Here is a 13,522-nt window from a genome sequence, read left to right as displayed (position 1 = left end):
GCATACTCGCCACGTGCTTGCATGAGTAAGTACCAAGGTATTTGTGGTTGTTGCTCAGCGAGTGGAATTAACACTCGGCTCTTTGGCCTAGGCTCCAGTAGTCTCTAGCACCATGTTCGGTAGTGGGATGCCGCATGAGCGGCCGCAAGCGGGCATAAGGCATATTGATGGCTTACATGCATATCGTTGACAGATCGCACAGATGAGGTTTAGGGTGGAGAATGATGTAGTAGAATTGCTCCGACCCAACGGATGAGACCGGTCGAAGACCAAATTCAGGCTCATTGTTTAGTTGCATCGATCCTTCAGATGCTTGTATACACGAAGTTTCTCAATGCCCCTGGTCCAGATAAACGAGACCACTTGTTCACTGGTGGGCCAAATAAATGCCCTATTGGGTAGTACGCTTTTCTTGGGGAGATGCAGGCACATTCGATAATGGGCTTTTTATTCGGATCCACCGGATTGCCAGAGTCTGATCTACTTCAGGTGAAATTCTTGGGCTGTGGTCAAAGATTCCAGAATTGTCCTAGTATATGAGCTTTTGTCTCTGGTTCATTTGGATTGTCACAGCCATTGCCAATAATCTTCTCTTCTTATGGCAGACCTTCTGAATCTCTGTCATCTGCTCACAATACCACTGATTACCAGTTAACGATCTTCCCCTCTGACCAAAACTCTCCATTTGAGCCTCTGATATCCCCAAGAGCAAGCAGAACAGGCATTGCGGCGCCTTGATCTGGTGTTTTGGTCCCACCACCTCGGGTCATATCCGTCTTGACATAGCCAGGGCAACAACTGTTGATCAATGTTTTGCTCCCACTTTCTTGATTCTGTCTGGCAATGACCTTGGTCACCCCAATCACACCTGCTTTTGAGACTGCGTAGGCAGCACTGGGCCAGTCTGCTTCGTGAGAGCCGTTCTCAACGCCGGTTGCAAACTCCTGCATCAATCTGGTGATATCCTCGGTTGTTTGGGCATTTCGGAATCGAGATTTGATAGAGTCTGAGTATTTGGAGCTCAACTGACCAGCCATGCTGGCAACGTTCACCAATCGACCACCATCTTTGATATGTGGTAAGGTAAGTTCCACTGCACGGAGGGTGCTATAGTAATTGCAGTCGAGAGTTTCCTTGACCACATTCGAGTCAAATCCTTGCAATGCCACAGCGGCATTGTTGATGAGGAAGTCCACACCATCCGGGTGATTTGTCTTGAGGTGGGCTGCAAAATCGTCCACACTTTGCTTGGAGCTGATGTCCAGATTGAGATATTTGATATCCGTCAGGCCACCTTGGCTCTTCAATGCTTTCGCTGATTGCAGTTGTTTATCGGCTGTAAGTGACTCGAGAGCAGCTCTTCCTCTTTCTTCATTGCGTGCCGTGAGATAGATGAGAAGTGGGCCGTTGTTGAAAGCAGATTTTGGATATTGCAAAGCAAGTTGACGAACGACGGCGAGACCGATTCCTTTATTGGCACCAGTAACAGCAGCAACACGGGAGTATGAAGTCATTATTATATGGGAGTGTAAAGAAACAGGTTGAATAAAATGGAGAACTAAAGAATCAGTGCACACATCACCACTCAGCTATATTCTCCATGTAAAGTGCATATGTCATCAGCGATGCCTGTCATTTCGGTGTTAATCCAGTTTCCGCCTCCTATCACCATGCTGGATTGGGATAACCACTACTGATACATATCAAGAGAATTAATCGGTAAAACCCAGGGGAACGCCTTTGCCATCAGCAATGTTGTCATTGCATTGAAAGCGCGAGTCTTTGAGTATGAGTGCTTTCATACAAAGTTTGTTCCATGTGCAATGTACCTACTCGGAGGTGTCCATCGGAAAATCGAAATCCGCAACGTGGGTGGCATGATCTACTGTAGCATCTATGCGGAGGATCATTCATGCCTCCAACCGTCGCGGCGAAAGAAAACCGAGCCTCGGATCTCAAAATTGCTTTGGTTCAGAACTCCGTCAATTGGTCACAATGGAGCTTCCACGGACCTCTCGCCTGTGTCTTGAAGCAGAAATGCCCGGCCTTAACCGACGATCACTGACGTCTTGACGCTCTCCTTCGTCCTTCTCTACAAAGTGCTCCCGCCGTGTTTTCACCGGGCCACAATAGACCATGATCTAAAAGCTATCCCTTCCGCCTTCATTCTCCATGCATTGTCTTCCTTCTTCTCGTGTATTCCCAGATGGCGTCTAAACACCTCTCTCGGCCTCTGCTAAGATTTGCAAGCCCAATACAACAAAACCGAGCTTTCTCCCGACCCTCTTTCGCCCTCGTAAATTCCTTCCCCGCACAACGGCCAGCTCCCACAAGACCGAGAGTACAACGCCCTGTTTTTGTTGCTGGCCAACGACGATGTATATCTTCAAGCCTTCAGCGACGATATGCCGATGTTGATGAGAGCTTCGATCCCGCGTCCATCGAGCGAGAGTCGGATGAAGTCGATGTCTGCATCGTGGGTGCTGGTCCGGCCGGGTTGAGTGCCGCGATCAGACTAAAGCAAATAGCGAATGAAGCAGGCAATGAGGACTTTCGGGTGGTAGTCCTAGAAAAGGCTGGAGAAGTCGGAGCACATATTCTTTCAGGAAACGTTCTCGAACCCCGAGCAATCGACGAATTAATACCAGATTGGCTATCAGAGGACAATGAAAACAGATTCACAGGAGCCACACCCGCTGGGGGTGACAAGATGCGATGGTTGACTAAATCAAGCGCCATACCTATACCTGCACCCCCACAGATGCACAATAAAGGCAACTATATCATAAGTCTCAGTCAATTCACCAAATGGCTTGGTGAACGAGCCGAGGAAGTCGGTGTTGAGATCTATGCTGGTTTTGCTGGTGCGGAGATCTTATACAACCATGAAGGTGCTGTCAAGGGAATTGCCACCAATGATCAGGGAATCGGCAGAGATGGCAAACCAAAATCCAGTTTTGAAAGAGGAATGGAGTTTCATGCAAGAATCACCTTACTGGCCGAAGGTTGTCACGGCAGTTTGACCAAGAAAGTGACTAAGAAGTATGATTTGAGAAGAGACAGTGGGCCACAGACTTATGGTCTCGGAGTCAAGGAAATCTGGGAGATCAAGCCCGAGAACTTCAAGAAAGGAGAAATCGCACATACACTGGGTTACCCACTATCGAAAGACACCTACGGTGGTGGTTGGATGTACCACTATGGCGAAAACCTGGTGAGTCTGGGATTGGTTGTTGGTCTCGACTACCCTAATCCATGGCTGTCGCCATATGGCGAGTTCCAACGCATGAAACTACATCCTTTCTACAAATCAGTGCTCGAGGGCGGAAAATGTCTCGCATATGGTGCCAGAGCCCTCAATGAAGGAGGATTTCAATCAATTCCCAAATGCGCATTCCCTGGTGGAGCATTGATTGGTGACACAGCGGGATTTCTCAACCTCCCAAAGATCAAGGGAACACACACATCTATGAAATCCGGCATGCTTGCAGCCGAATCTGCTTACACTGCCGTTACAAACAATCCCGATGCGAACACAATCTTCCTCTACGACTACGAGACAGCATTGCGCGAGAGCTGGATCTGGCCTGAATTGAAAGCTGTGCGCAACATGCGCCCCTCCTTCCACACTGCCCTCGGAGTCTACGGTGGCGTTATGTACTCGGGTCTCGAGGCATACGTGCTTCGCGGCAAAGTGCCCTGGACACTCAAGCACCCCTGCAAAGACCACGAGGCAACGAAGCCTGCCGACCAGTGCAAGAAAATCGAATACCCCAAACCAGACGGCGAGATCACATTCGACATCCTCACATCTGTATCGCGAACAGGCACGAACCATGAAGAAGATCAACCCGTTCATCTGCAGGTGAAGGACTGGGACGCCCACGCAGCCAAAGAGTGGCCGGTATACAAAGGGGTCGAGAACCGATTCTGCCCCGCCGGAGTGTACGAGTATGTCGAGGATGAGACTAAGGACATCGGTGTCCGGTTTCAAATTAATGCGCAGAAGTGAGTTACTTTTTCTTCCCTTCCTTGGTCAATGATTTCTGCTCTGGGAAAGAGAATAGCGTGCTGACATATTGGCCTGGACAGTTGTATCCATTGTAAAACATGCGACATCAAAGTGCCCGACCAGGACATCAATTGGTCGACGCCACAGGGTGGTGAAGGCCCGAGCTACAGTCTTACCTGAGGTGGTTTTGACTACGCGGCTGAGAGCATTACTTGTCCGACGTACAAGCCCTTATATTCTATGCACATATATAAAGATCTCGACGGGATGGAGAGGATCCTGGCCGAACTGGGCCTCTATGTTCAGTTCCTTCTTTTGCTGGAGGAGCACGACGGTACAAAAGCCGGAGTTACCACAAGAACCACTGAAAAACGTGCCAATTAAGAGGAAAAAGAAAACTATAACCATTGTTTCAGCCTATATGTACTTGCTATGCCGTGCTTGAGATGTAGTCATAACGTCATGTGTGGAGTATATCTATCTACATAGATAGGTTTGAACGTTACCCAAGTGACCCGGCCCTCCAAACCCCAGAGACAGAACAAAGTGTGGTCAGCATCACGCCCTACCGATGATGGGCTCCATGGATATCCAACCCTGAGCTGCTGGATGATTGCCTTTCCACTCGTCTTTCAGAACTTCGTGGGTGGTCGTGGTCGTGGTCGTGGTCGGACCGCCATCGAGATTTCGCGCAGGCACTTTGCCACTTGGACCGGCGACAGCTCTGTCTTTGTTTTCTCTTGGTCGGACAGTACGGTGCCCTTCCTGATCATTGTAGTAGTCGTGGTTCCGTTGCTTCATCTGAGCATTCCGTTCGGCCCTGGGCGTTAGCTTGGTAGTACTGAACAAAATACCTGCCGCAGTGCAATGCGTCGAATGTCGATCACGTCTCGCGGGTAATGCTGATGGGTTGGTGCGTGGAATGCGCCAGCCTCGTGTGGCTTCTGATGGTACACACGCACGACTCGGGTAATATTGCCAGTGGTGGTCCTTGCGTTCTGGGTTATGGGGCAACGGGTTTTTTGAGAGGGCTGGTGTCAGCCTAGGTTTTGCAGTCTGCTTCTTACCATTTGCATCAGGAAGGCTGGTTCTGGTGATCAGTTTTGACAGGATTTCTGATACCCAAAGGCAGATCGACATGACGCCGGTGCTGGTGGAGAAATATCGTGGCATCAACCAGAAGTTTGATCATTTCCAGGGTTGAAATACTGGGCATGCCGATGCCTGATTGCTCCATCTTGATGGCAATCGGGTTTTCGTTGTATCTCACGAGTTTTGTCTTTCCACATTGTGGTGGAACTGAGATGGAACTGTGATGAAGCATGGGCCTTGTCAAGCAATGCTTGTGAAGGACGATGTGCTTGACACCTGTCCTTCGTTGATGTGAGGTTCAATCAAAACGAACCTCAGTGCCATTGAGGTTGGAACAAACCATAGTGAATAGTTTGATCCGGAAGAGGTCAGATGTGAACCGGGATAGTGTTGTGCACGCAGCATAAAACTACGGTTGTTCATCCGAAGATGAGATTGCTAGAGATAGCCTTACCGGAGATCCTTTCACAAGGCTGGGACTAAGAAACGGTACTATGTTCAGAAAGGGCATGTTTGACGAGGAATGGGCTGATGCAACCATTGGAAAAAACGGGTCGGATATTTTAGTGGCTTAACTTGTCACCGGTTAAGAACAGAGTGGCCACAAGGTTGATTGGTTTTGGTGGCGTCAGGTTGAAAGAAACCGGTTGCTGCCAAGCCTCAATGCCTGTCAATCTTGCGCGGCATGTGAAACTGTTTGTCCTTGGATCCCTGACAATATTTGTGACTCATTTCTTTCTTGCATTTGCTTCCTCCACCGCCCAAGTCCTTCGTTTTTATCTGTCCAGATAAAACTCATCCGATGGTGATGACAGCCGAACGAGATACAACTTGTTAATGCATTCTTGTGTCAACGGAAGCGAGTATTCAAAGACGGGCGATGACCTGGGTCTCGACACGAGTCACATTATGATTGAAGTATTTGGTTGGGGTGACTCTGGGCTTGCCCGGGGCATCTTTGGCACCCCCGAGCTGATCCTTTTTGCCCCCCCAAGCAGAAATTTTCCACTCTGAAGCACGTGAGCTTGGGCCAATGTTACACCACTGGGACTTGGGTACCATTCCGCTTCGGCAACTCCATTGAGCTAAAATTCCTGATTCAGCTCGATACAAGCCACACTTGTTGTTCATGAATTGCCCCTGAGATCATCTTCAGACAAAAAAGGCTCGCAACTTTTGACCTGGACTTTTGTCATTTGATGGGCGCACAAGGCAGGAATCTCGTAGGCTTGGGGAGTGTGGGAAGCTGCATTAACGCAATGCATGCGTGCAGTAGGAAAAAGGGGCAGATAATGGAAGGTGCGATGATGTGGACAGGGTGACGGATGCGGTTTAGCGGAATCATTAGCGTGAGACTAGTGTGGCGGGGTTGGAGGAGCAGCTGTGAGTATAAAAGGAGGCTGCCCTCCCATCGCGAATGCTCCCGGTTTTTCTGACATTTTCTGGCTTGGCACTTCGCCGTAACCGCTTTTCATCCTCCACGGTCTCTTCCACCAGGTTTCTCAAGGCTGAATCAGCGCACTCCACGCCGCTTCGCCTCTTAACCTGCCCCTCCTACATACCTATCGTATCCTCCTCATCGTCGTCGACTCGAGTTTCCTTCTCGTCGCGACCTCTCTATATCTCTTGGCGTATCGCTGCAATCAAGACACAAGCGTTGCGCCTGGCCATTCTCTTATCACAAGAACATCCCAAAAAAAGGTTCAGAAAGAAGAAGAAGCCGCAATCCATTTAGACAAACTGCACTTTCCGCAATAGTAATTCGCTCCAAAAAGTCATTCGCACTTCTCTTGTTGCCTTGTTTTTCGCATATCATCGGTCCAGGCTCGTCGACCGAACCTCCACCTCGAGATCTTTTTTCAAGACTCCGAAACTTCAAAGTCAAGGACAGTTGTTTGTAGGGGAGACATTGAATTGTTCATCTCCCACATATCGGTACGAACTCACTTCCCCTGCGCCATCGAGTCCTTTCATCGCCGTCGTCGTCGAAGTTTCGGGTGCGCTACCTGATTTGTTGTGGGTGCGTGAACCTTCACTTCAAAGTTCACTGCCTCACCTCAATCGAGCCTCACTTCAACCGATCGACCCTACTAGCCTGCGCCCCCTCTCTGTCCTTCCTCCCTCGTCTCGTCCTCCAACCGTCATCCTAACTTGTCTCTCCCACAGACTGTTTTTATCCATCCTTTCTTCGATCTACCAATCGTCGAAAGAATCTTGACTGCGATCGCTTTATTGCGCCGCAGTGCAAATCTCACATCTTTGCAATCATGGATTCCCTTACCACTCATCCTTCCACCGCACAACAGGCCAAAGCCTTCACCTCTCCCGCGTCTCTCTCGTTCCCTGGTGGTGCCGGGGACTTGACACCGCCTTCCTCTGAGAAAGATGGACACAACCTCAACGGTGGCTCTTACGCAGACGGGAAGATGAATGGTCAGCAACAGGGTGGAAATGTTCTACAAACTCCTCAAACCCCAACTGCTACACCTGGTGCTGGAGTGAGTGGTATTGTACCTACTTTGCAGTGAGTATTCATCCTTTGTTGCCCTCCTGGTCAGCAGAGGTTAACTTTACTTTCCAAGAAATATCGTCGCAACAGTCAATCTTGATTGTCGTCTCGATCTGAAAACAATTGCTCTGCATGCTCGCAATGCTGAGTACAATCCCAAGGTACGTTCGACTGATCACTTCGATCTTTCCGCCTACTAACCCTGATCAGCGTTTCGCCGCTGTCATCATGCGTATCCGTGACCCAAAGACCACTGCTCTGATCTTTGCATCTGGCAAAATGGTTGTCACTGGCGCCAAATCGGAAGATGATTCCAAACTTGCTAGCCGCAAGTATGCTCGTATCATTCAGAAACTTGGCTTCAACGCCAAGTTCACCGATTTCAAGATTCAAAACATTGTTGGCTCTTGTGACATCAAGTTCCCCATTCGACTCGAAGGTCTTGCTTCCAAGCATCATCCTTTCAGTTCTTATGAGCCTGAATTGTTCCCTGGTCTTATCTACCGCATGATCAAGCCCAAGATCGTATTATTGATTTTCGTCAGTGGAAAGATTGTACTCACTGGCGCCAAAGTCCGCGAGGAAATCTACCAAGCATTCGAGCAGATCTACCCAACACTATCAGGTTCGTTTCGTCCAACCTTCATTTGTTTAGTAGTAACTAAAACTTGTCGCAGATTTCCGCAAAATCTAATATGACCGTGTTGGCGATCTCTGTATCACCACAATCCCCTACCTCAACTTTTGACAATGGTCATCTTGTCACAGTTGAAGGACGGCAAACTACAATCTTCCTTTTTTTGCCCGTGTTACGACTAGTCTATGAGCATTGCATGGCGTTTTGAGCGATGACATTTTTTCCCTTGAGTGGACACCAAAAAGGACGATGGTGCCGCTGGCTTTTATTACACCGATTAGAAACGGGTCTTCATCGACACACGGGTCATTGGCGGTATTCGGCGCTGGTCGATTTCGGTACCGTCTTGGTTCTCATATTCCCTCTTCAATTTCAAATCTGGTTCATGGCTCGAATAAAAAGAACCATGAACATATTTTCCGGCGAATATACCAAAGGGTTTCCGCCTGGGGTATGGGAGGGAATCCTCGCTTGAGAGCGGAACTTCCGTGACGATTATTGATCCTCACGCAGAGATTGGACCTGACGAAGTTGTCGTCAAGCATAGATTGATGCAAAATGCAGCCAAACCTGCATGAAGCAAATGGTTGTGAGAGAAACAATGGAGTGGTGGATGAGGTATAGGGGGTTATCGTACTTCGTCTCAGTGGTTGTGCTTCGGATCTTTCTTGGTCGAACATGACCCGAGACTGAACCTGAGCGTTAATCATCCAACATAGCTTAATAGTCAATAGACGATAATTCATCCTCCATAAGGTCTTCTCTTCGCCACTGGGCATATCTTGATATATCGAATCTCGTGTTTGTTGCAAGGGTTGAGTCAAGCCATGTTGAAATATCTCGTTTGCTTTTCGGCCCTTCTCCGATTCTGTGACACTGAACCCTGCCTAGGGATGCACAGTACTTTTCTTCCGGCCTCTGTCCGAAATGCATGTCGCGTACTTTTCGTGACGTGACATGTCAAGAGTGTCTCTCTTGCATTTCCTTGCTCGAGTGAACTTGGATAACATGGCCGCCGAATACATTCCGAGGGGTTTCTTGGTTCCGTTGGTTGGCTTACCTTTTGTCCCTTCCTCGAAGGGGTGAGATGTCTTTCTTTGCTGTACCAAAAACTGGAGTGCTGTGTATCGAATAGAGGAAGATCGGTGTGGGAGAAAAAATGAGCAGCTTAGAAGATCACGCGTGCTATTCAATAGACAGTGAATGAACAGCAAGAAAAATCCGACGGAATTAAAAGAGAAAGGTGGGAAATGTTTCGTTGTTTGTTCCTTTTAGATGTTGATCCAATGCAGAAAGTAAGGGGTGGTGATGGTCCCAAGTTCAAGGAATCTCGGCTTGTTTTTTATGTAGTTCCTCGTGGCCCGTGGGTTATTCGAGGTCTGAAGTGTTTTGACGTCTTGGTGGTTCAAGTGTCTCACGTCCCTGTTTATCCGTATCCGGCTCCAGGCGATGGATCGAAGGAGGCAGGCCATGGTCTCCACCATAAAGATCACAAGGGAAACACTTTATCACGAATGTCTGGCCTCCCGGCTGTCTGTGCGAGCTTGGGGTTTTCGACTCTTGAGACGGAGGTTGTGTATGAAAAGACTGTTCAATTTCGATGGAGCTCAATCCGCAAGCCATGATGAGCATTGTAGGGGCTTTCTCTCTCCTGGAGGTATCTACGGAGCAAGATGACCTCCGACCCATCATCTCCACATCAGAGCACCTTTGCAAAACATGGCTGGCTGGAACGATCAGCTACACGTCAGAAGACATTGATAAGAATGCAATTCCAATCCCAACACCCGCTGGCTACACGTAGATCATCACTATCATCATTTTTATCACGTTCTCGTCCTCTTCGCCTCCTCAGCCAAGATCATCCCTTTTCTCCCGGCGCGACTCCCATCATCACAGCCCAAAAAAGTCTCCCCATCCATATCCCGCTTCAAATCTTCCGGTGTCCTCCACCGCCACAGCTCTGCCAGCTCCGGGTCTAGCTTCCCCTGCAGTGCATCGACGATTTTGTCGCCTATCACGGGGAAGAACTTGAATCCGTGGCCGGATCCTCCCGTGGCGATGAATAGGTTCTTGTGGTGTGGGTGGTAGGTCATGAGGAAATCGCCTGATGGGCTGGAATGGAAGGGACATAAATAAGTTGGGGGAATGGAAAATAAGGGAGACAGAGAGACGGAAAACTTACGTGTCGCAGTACCAACATATCCTAGTCCGCGTGAACGGCCGGTCTTTCATGTGCGGGACGAGAACCCCCATTGCTTCACGAATTGCGTCTTCCGCTTCTAGAGGTATAGGGACGGCGACTTCAGGAACACTGACTTCAATAATCGAGTCGTCTTCGTCGTCGCCAGCATTGCCAGCATCAGGCTGTAGTTTCTTGCGAGGAATCTTGACCAGGTTCCGATATCCATAGCCGTGTCTCGCGATCTTGAGCTTTCTGTCGCGAGGGGGAATGATGAACATGCCCTGGCTCCAGTTCATGACCACGGGCCGGTGTGCCATGGCCTCCTGCTCGTCTTCGGTGATGTCGATGAATGCCACAGCCTGACCCGTTGCCAGACATCGCCCTTGCAGGTCAATGAGGGACGGGCTCCAAGCTCCAGCAGTGAGAACGGTGAGATCGGCATGCATCTGCCTCCCATCTTGCAATTCCACGCCTGTGACACCGTGATCGTCTGAAAACAACAGCCGATCGACCTTTGCACCGCTGTAAATGGCAACTCGATCACCTCGTTCCCGCTCCACCCTCCGCAACGCAAAAGCAACACACGCCTCGGCATCCGCCCAGCCCGAATTCCCGTTGACATAGCCATGGTCACCACTGACACCCTCATAGCCCGTGGCGGCCTGGATCTCCACATGGCCATGCAATTCGCGGATCTTAGTCAAATCCCCTCCGCCACTCACATCCGCCGCCGCGAACGCACGCACATTGTCGAGCGACTTCTGCACGTACGCACCATGGCCTTGATCGGCCGTCAAGACGAATCCGGGCTCGTGGTATCGTCCCTCCCCGCCCCAGCCGTCGGGCGTCGTGTCACGCCACAGCTCCTGAACCTCAAGCGCGAGTTTGGAATACGGGGTCGACGCGTAGTCTGCGCGCACGATCCGGTTGGCGTCGACGGATGAGCCCGATGGGTTGGGCAGTTGTGGCGAGCTGTCCACTATGCTTATCCTGGTGTTTGAGTATGTGGGATTCGAGAGCAGCGAGAGTGTGGTGGCTAGTCCGAACTCGCCGGCTCCGATGATTAGGATGTGTTGTGGAGTTGGGGGGATGTTAGTAGATGTGGTGGTAGCCATGTTGATTTCGTAGGTTTATATATGTACGTGTAAAATGGAATATGTCGGTGCACCTACATTCGCCTCATCTACCACATACAGCTTACCTGACTAGCCCCTGATTAAGAAAGGAGTCAATGTCCTGTGGACATGTTGATTCATAGCAAAAAGTCTGAAAATCAAGCTCCAAACTTGGTGGTGTGCTTCTCCGCTTTTTTATTCATTTCAGCGGCCTTGTGCGTTTGCAGTGTTCGAAATTCAAAGGTCTAGAAGCCGAAGCCGAAGCCTTGTCAGACCTTTTGTCGCTTTAACTTCGGCTCTGCGGACACTTTTTTCAAACAATCTCCAACTCGATCAACGTGCAGCTCATCACCTCCCACATGGTGGTCATGGACTGACAGCAAGAAGCCAGACATACACCAAGGCCTTGTGTTCGCGATGCAGAACCTACAGAGCTCTCGAATACCGCACCTCGCACACTCCCTCCTCTACAAACGAGCAGCTCCCCAGCAGCGCCTGAGACAGGCCTTCCGCACCTGCAACACCACCACCACCACCACCCAGCATGTCTACAACACACACAGACAAGCCTCGACGGCCATGAAGCGATTTACACGCCGACGACCCACACCAAGCCAGGCATACCCTTCAAACACCCCGATCCCAACACCCACATACCAGGCCCCTCAACGCCCACTCCCAGCATGGCTACGACGGCTGTTCATCTCGCAGTCCGGGTATTTCTGGGGCGCGTCGGTGTTCGGAGTGGTCGTGGCGGCGTACCTGACCATGACATACATCTCGTACGTGCGGGCGGCGGAGCGGTCCAAGACGCTCGACCTGGCGCAGAACGCCGACGTGTCGAGCCGGTGGCAGGACCTGTCGCGCGACTTTGACGACGAGGTCGAGATGAGCGAGAAGCTGGCGCGCCTGCACAAGAAGCGCGCCAGGCTGTGCAGTCAGGCGTACGGCAACGTCCTCGAGGTCAGCTGTGGCACGGGCAGGAATCTGCGCTTCTATGATCTCAGGCCCCTGCGTATGCCGAAGGAGATGCGGATAAGGAGTCTGGTGTTCAACGACCAGAGTGAGATTATGGTGTATCAGGCCCAGAAGAAATATGACAAGTTGCTGGAGGAGGCGGAGCCGATCAATCGCTACAAGGGGCCGGTCAAGTTTGTGGTCGGCGATGGAGGGGATCGGCGTGTCATATCCAGGCCCGAGGGCGGGTTCGATGTCATTGTCCAGACGATGGGCATCTGCAGCATGTCGAATCCCGTCGAGTTCCTCAAGCGTCTGGGGACTTTGGCCAGGCAGCCGGGAGAGAAGAGCACGGGGATAGTCACAGGGGATTCGGCAGCAGCAGCAGAGGAGAGCACGGAGGCGGTGACAGGCCCGGACTTTGGCGCGGTCCCTGTGGATCAAGCTGAAGACACGACCATGGATAAAGGTGGCAAGATCCTGCTGCTGGAGCATGGCCGGTCGACGCTGGAATTCGTCAATGGCTACATGGATGAGATCGCCAAGGAACACGCCGATCGCTACGGTTGCTGGTTCAACAAGGATATCGAATCCGTCGTCAATGCAAGTGGCTTGGTCGTCGAGAGTATGACCAGGTCTTCTTTTGGCACCGTCTATGAATATGTCCTGCGGCCGGCGCCCGCCGTCAAGGTGGGAGATCACGATCACAATCACAATCACGATCAGGAGAAGAAGAAGTGATGTTGTTGTGCTTTTTGGAGAGTCTACTGCTGCAACGAGTCGTTCAGACGTTGGATGCAATAGGATTTTCTTCTTTTGGCCTCTTTTGGAAGTCAAGATGCTTATAGAAATGAGGCATTGTAGCGCACGGAAGAAATGTACCCTCAAAAGGACTGCTCCTCACGGGAAGGCAGTCGACGGGACGAGCTCTATCTCATCAGACCCCGGGCTTGCGACCTTGAAGCTGGGTTTCTGATGGTCCCCTTGGCATAGAATCTGGGGCTCATTATCCGTC

The 13,522-nt window shown here is 50.5% G+C and overlaps 6 protein-coding genes across 6 annotated transcripts; 3 read left to right on the top strand and 3 right to left on the bottom strand.

The window, feature by feature from the left end:
• Positions 1 to 644: 644 nt before the first annotated feature.
• LTR84_002820 (uncharacterized protein) lies at positions 645 to 1,514 on the bottom strand (the record flags this gene model as incomplete). Its single annotated transcript, XM_064846420.1, has 1 exon — positions 645 to 1,514. One exon carries the CDS (start codon positions 1,512 to 1,514, stop codon positions 645 to 647), a length of 870 nt encoding a protein of 289 aa, XP_064706030.1.
• Positions 1,515 to 2,206: 692 nt separating this feature from the next.
• LTR84_002819 (uncharacterized protein) lies at positions 2,207 to 4,012 on the top strand (the record flags this gene model as incomplete). Its single annotated transcript, XM_064846419.1, has 1 exon — positions 2,207 to 4,012. One exon carries the CDS (start codon positions 2,207 to 2,209, stop codon positions 4,010 to 4,012), a length of 1,806 nt encoding a protein of 601 aa, XP_064706029.1.
• A 558-nt stretch (positions 4,013 to 4,570) lies between these two features.
• On the bottom strand, positions 4,571 to 5,152 carry LTR84_002818 (uncharacterized protein; the record flags this gene model as incomplete). The annotated part of the gene is made up of 1 exon (XM_064846418.1): positions 4,571 to 5,152. One exon carries the CDS (start codon positions 5,150 to 5,152, stop codon positions 4,571 to 4,573), a length of 582 nt encoding a protein of 193 aa, XP_064706028.1.
• Positions 5,153 to 7,371: 2,219 nt separating this feature from the next.
• Positions 7,372 to 8,307, top strand: LTR84_002817 (uncharacterized protein; the record flags this gene model as incomplete). The annotated part of the gene is made up of 4 exons (XM_064846417.1): positions 7,372 to 7,628; positions 7,687 to 7,774; positions 7,824 to 8,238; positions 8,291 to 8,307. The coding sequence occupies 4 exons, from the start codon at positions 7,372 to 7,374 to the stop codon at positions 8,305 to 8,307; spliced, it is 777 nt and encodes a 258-aa protein (XP_064706027.1).
• A 1,769-nt stretch (positions 8,308 to 10,076) lies between these two features.
• On the bottom strand, positions 10,077 to 11,550 carry LTR84_002816 (uncharacterized protein; the record flags this gene model as incomplete). The annotated part of the gene is made up of 2 exons (XM_064846416.1): positions 10,077 to 10,365; positions 10,436 to 11,550. 2 exons carry the CDS (start codon positions 11,548 to 11,550, stop codon positions 10,077 to 10,079), a joined length of 1,404 nt encoding a protein of 467 aa, XP_064706026.1.
• Positions 11,551 to 11,967: 417 nt separating this feature from the next.
• Positions 11,968 to 13,248, top strand: LTR84_002815 (uncharacterized protein; the record flags this gene model as incomplete). The annotated part of the gene is made up of 1 exon (XM_064846415.1): positions 11,968 to 13,248. The coding sequence occupies one exon, from the start codon at positions 11,968 to 11,970 to the stop codon at positions 13,246 to 13,248; it is 1,281 nt and encodes a 426-aa protein (XP_064706025.1).
• Between the last annotated feature and the right edge of the window lie 274 nt (positions 13,249 to 13,522).

Source organism: Exophiala bonariae (genome assembly GCF_035927105.1).
Source record: "Exophiala bonariae strain CCFEE 5792 chromosome Unknown scaffold_14, whole genome shotgun sequence".
In the NCBI taxonomy this organism is placed as follows: domain Eukaryota; kingdom Fungi; phylum Ascomycota; class Eurotiomycetes; order Chaetothyriales; family Herpotrichiellaceae; genus Exophiala; species Exophiala bonariae.
This window is presented reverse-complemented; position numbering and strand designations above follow the sequence as displayed.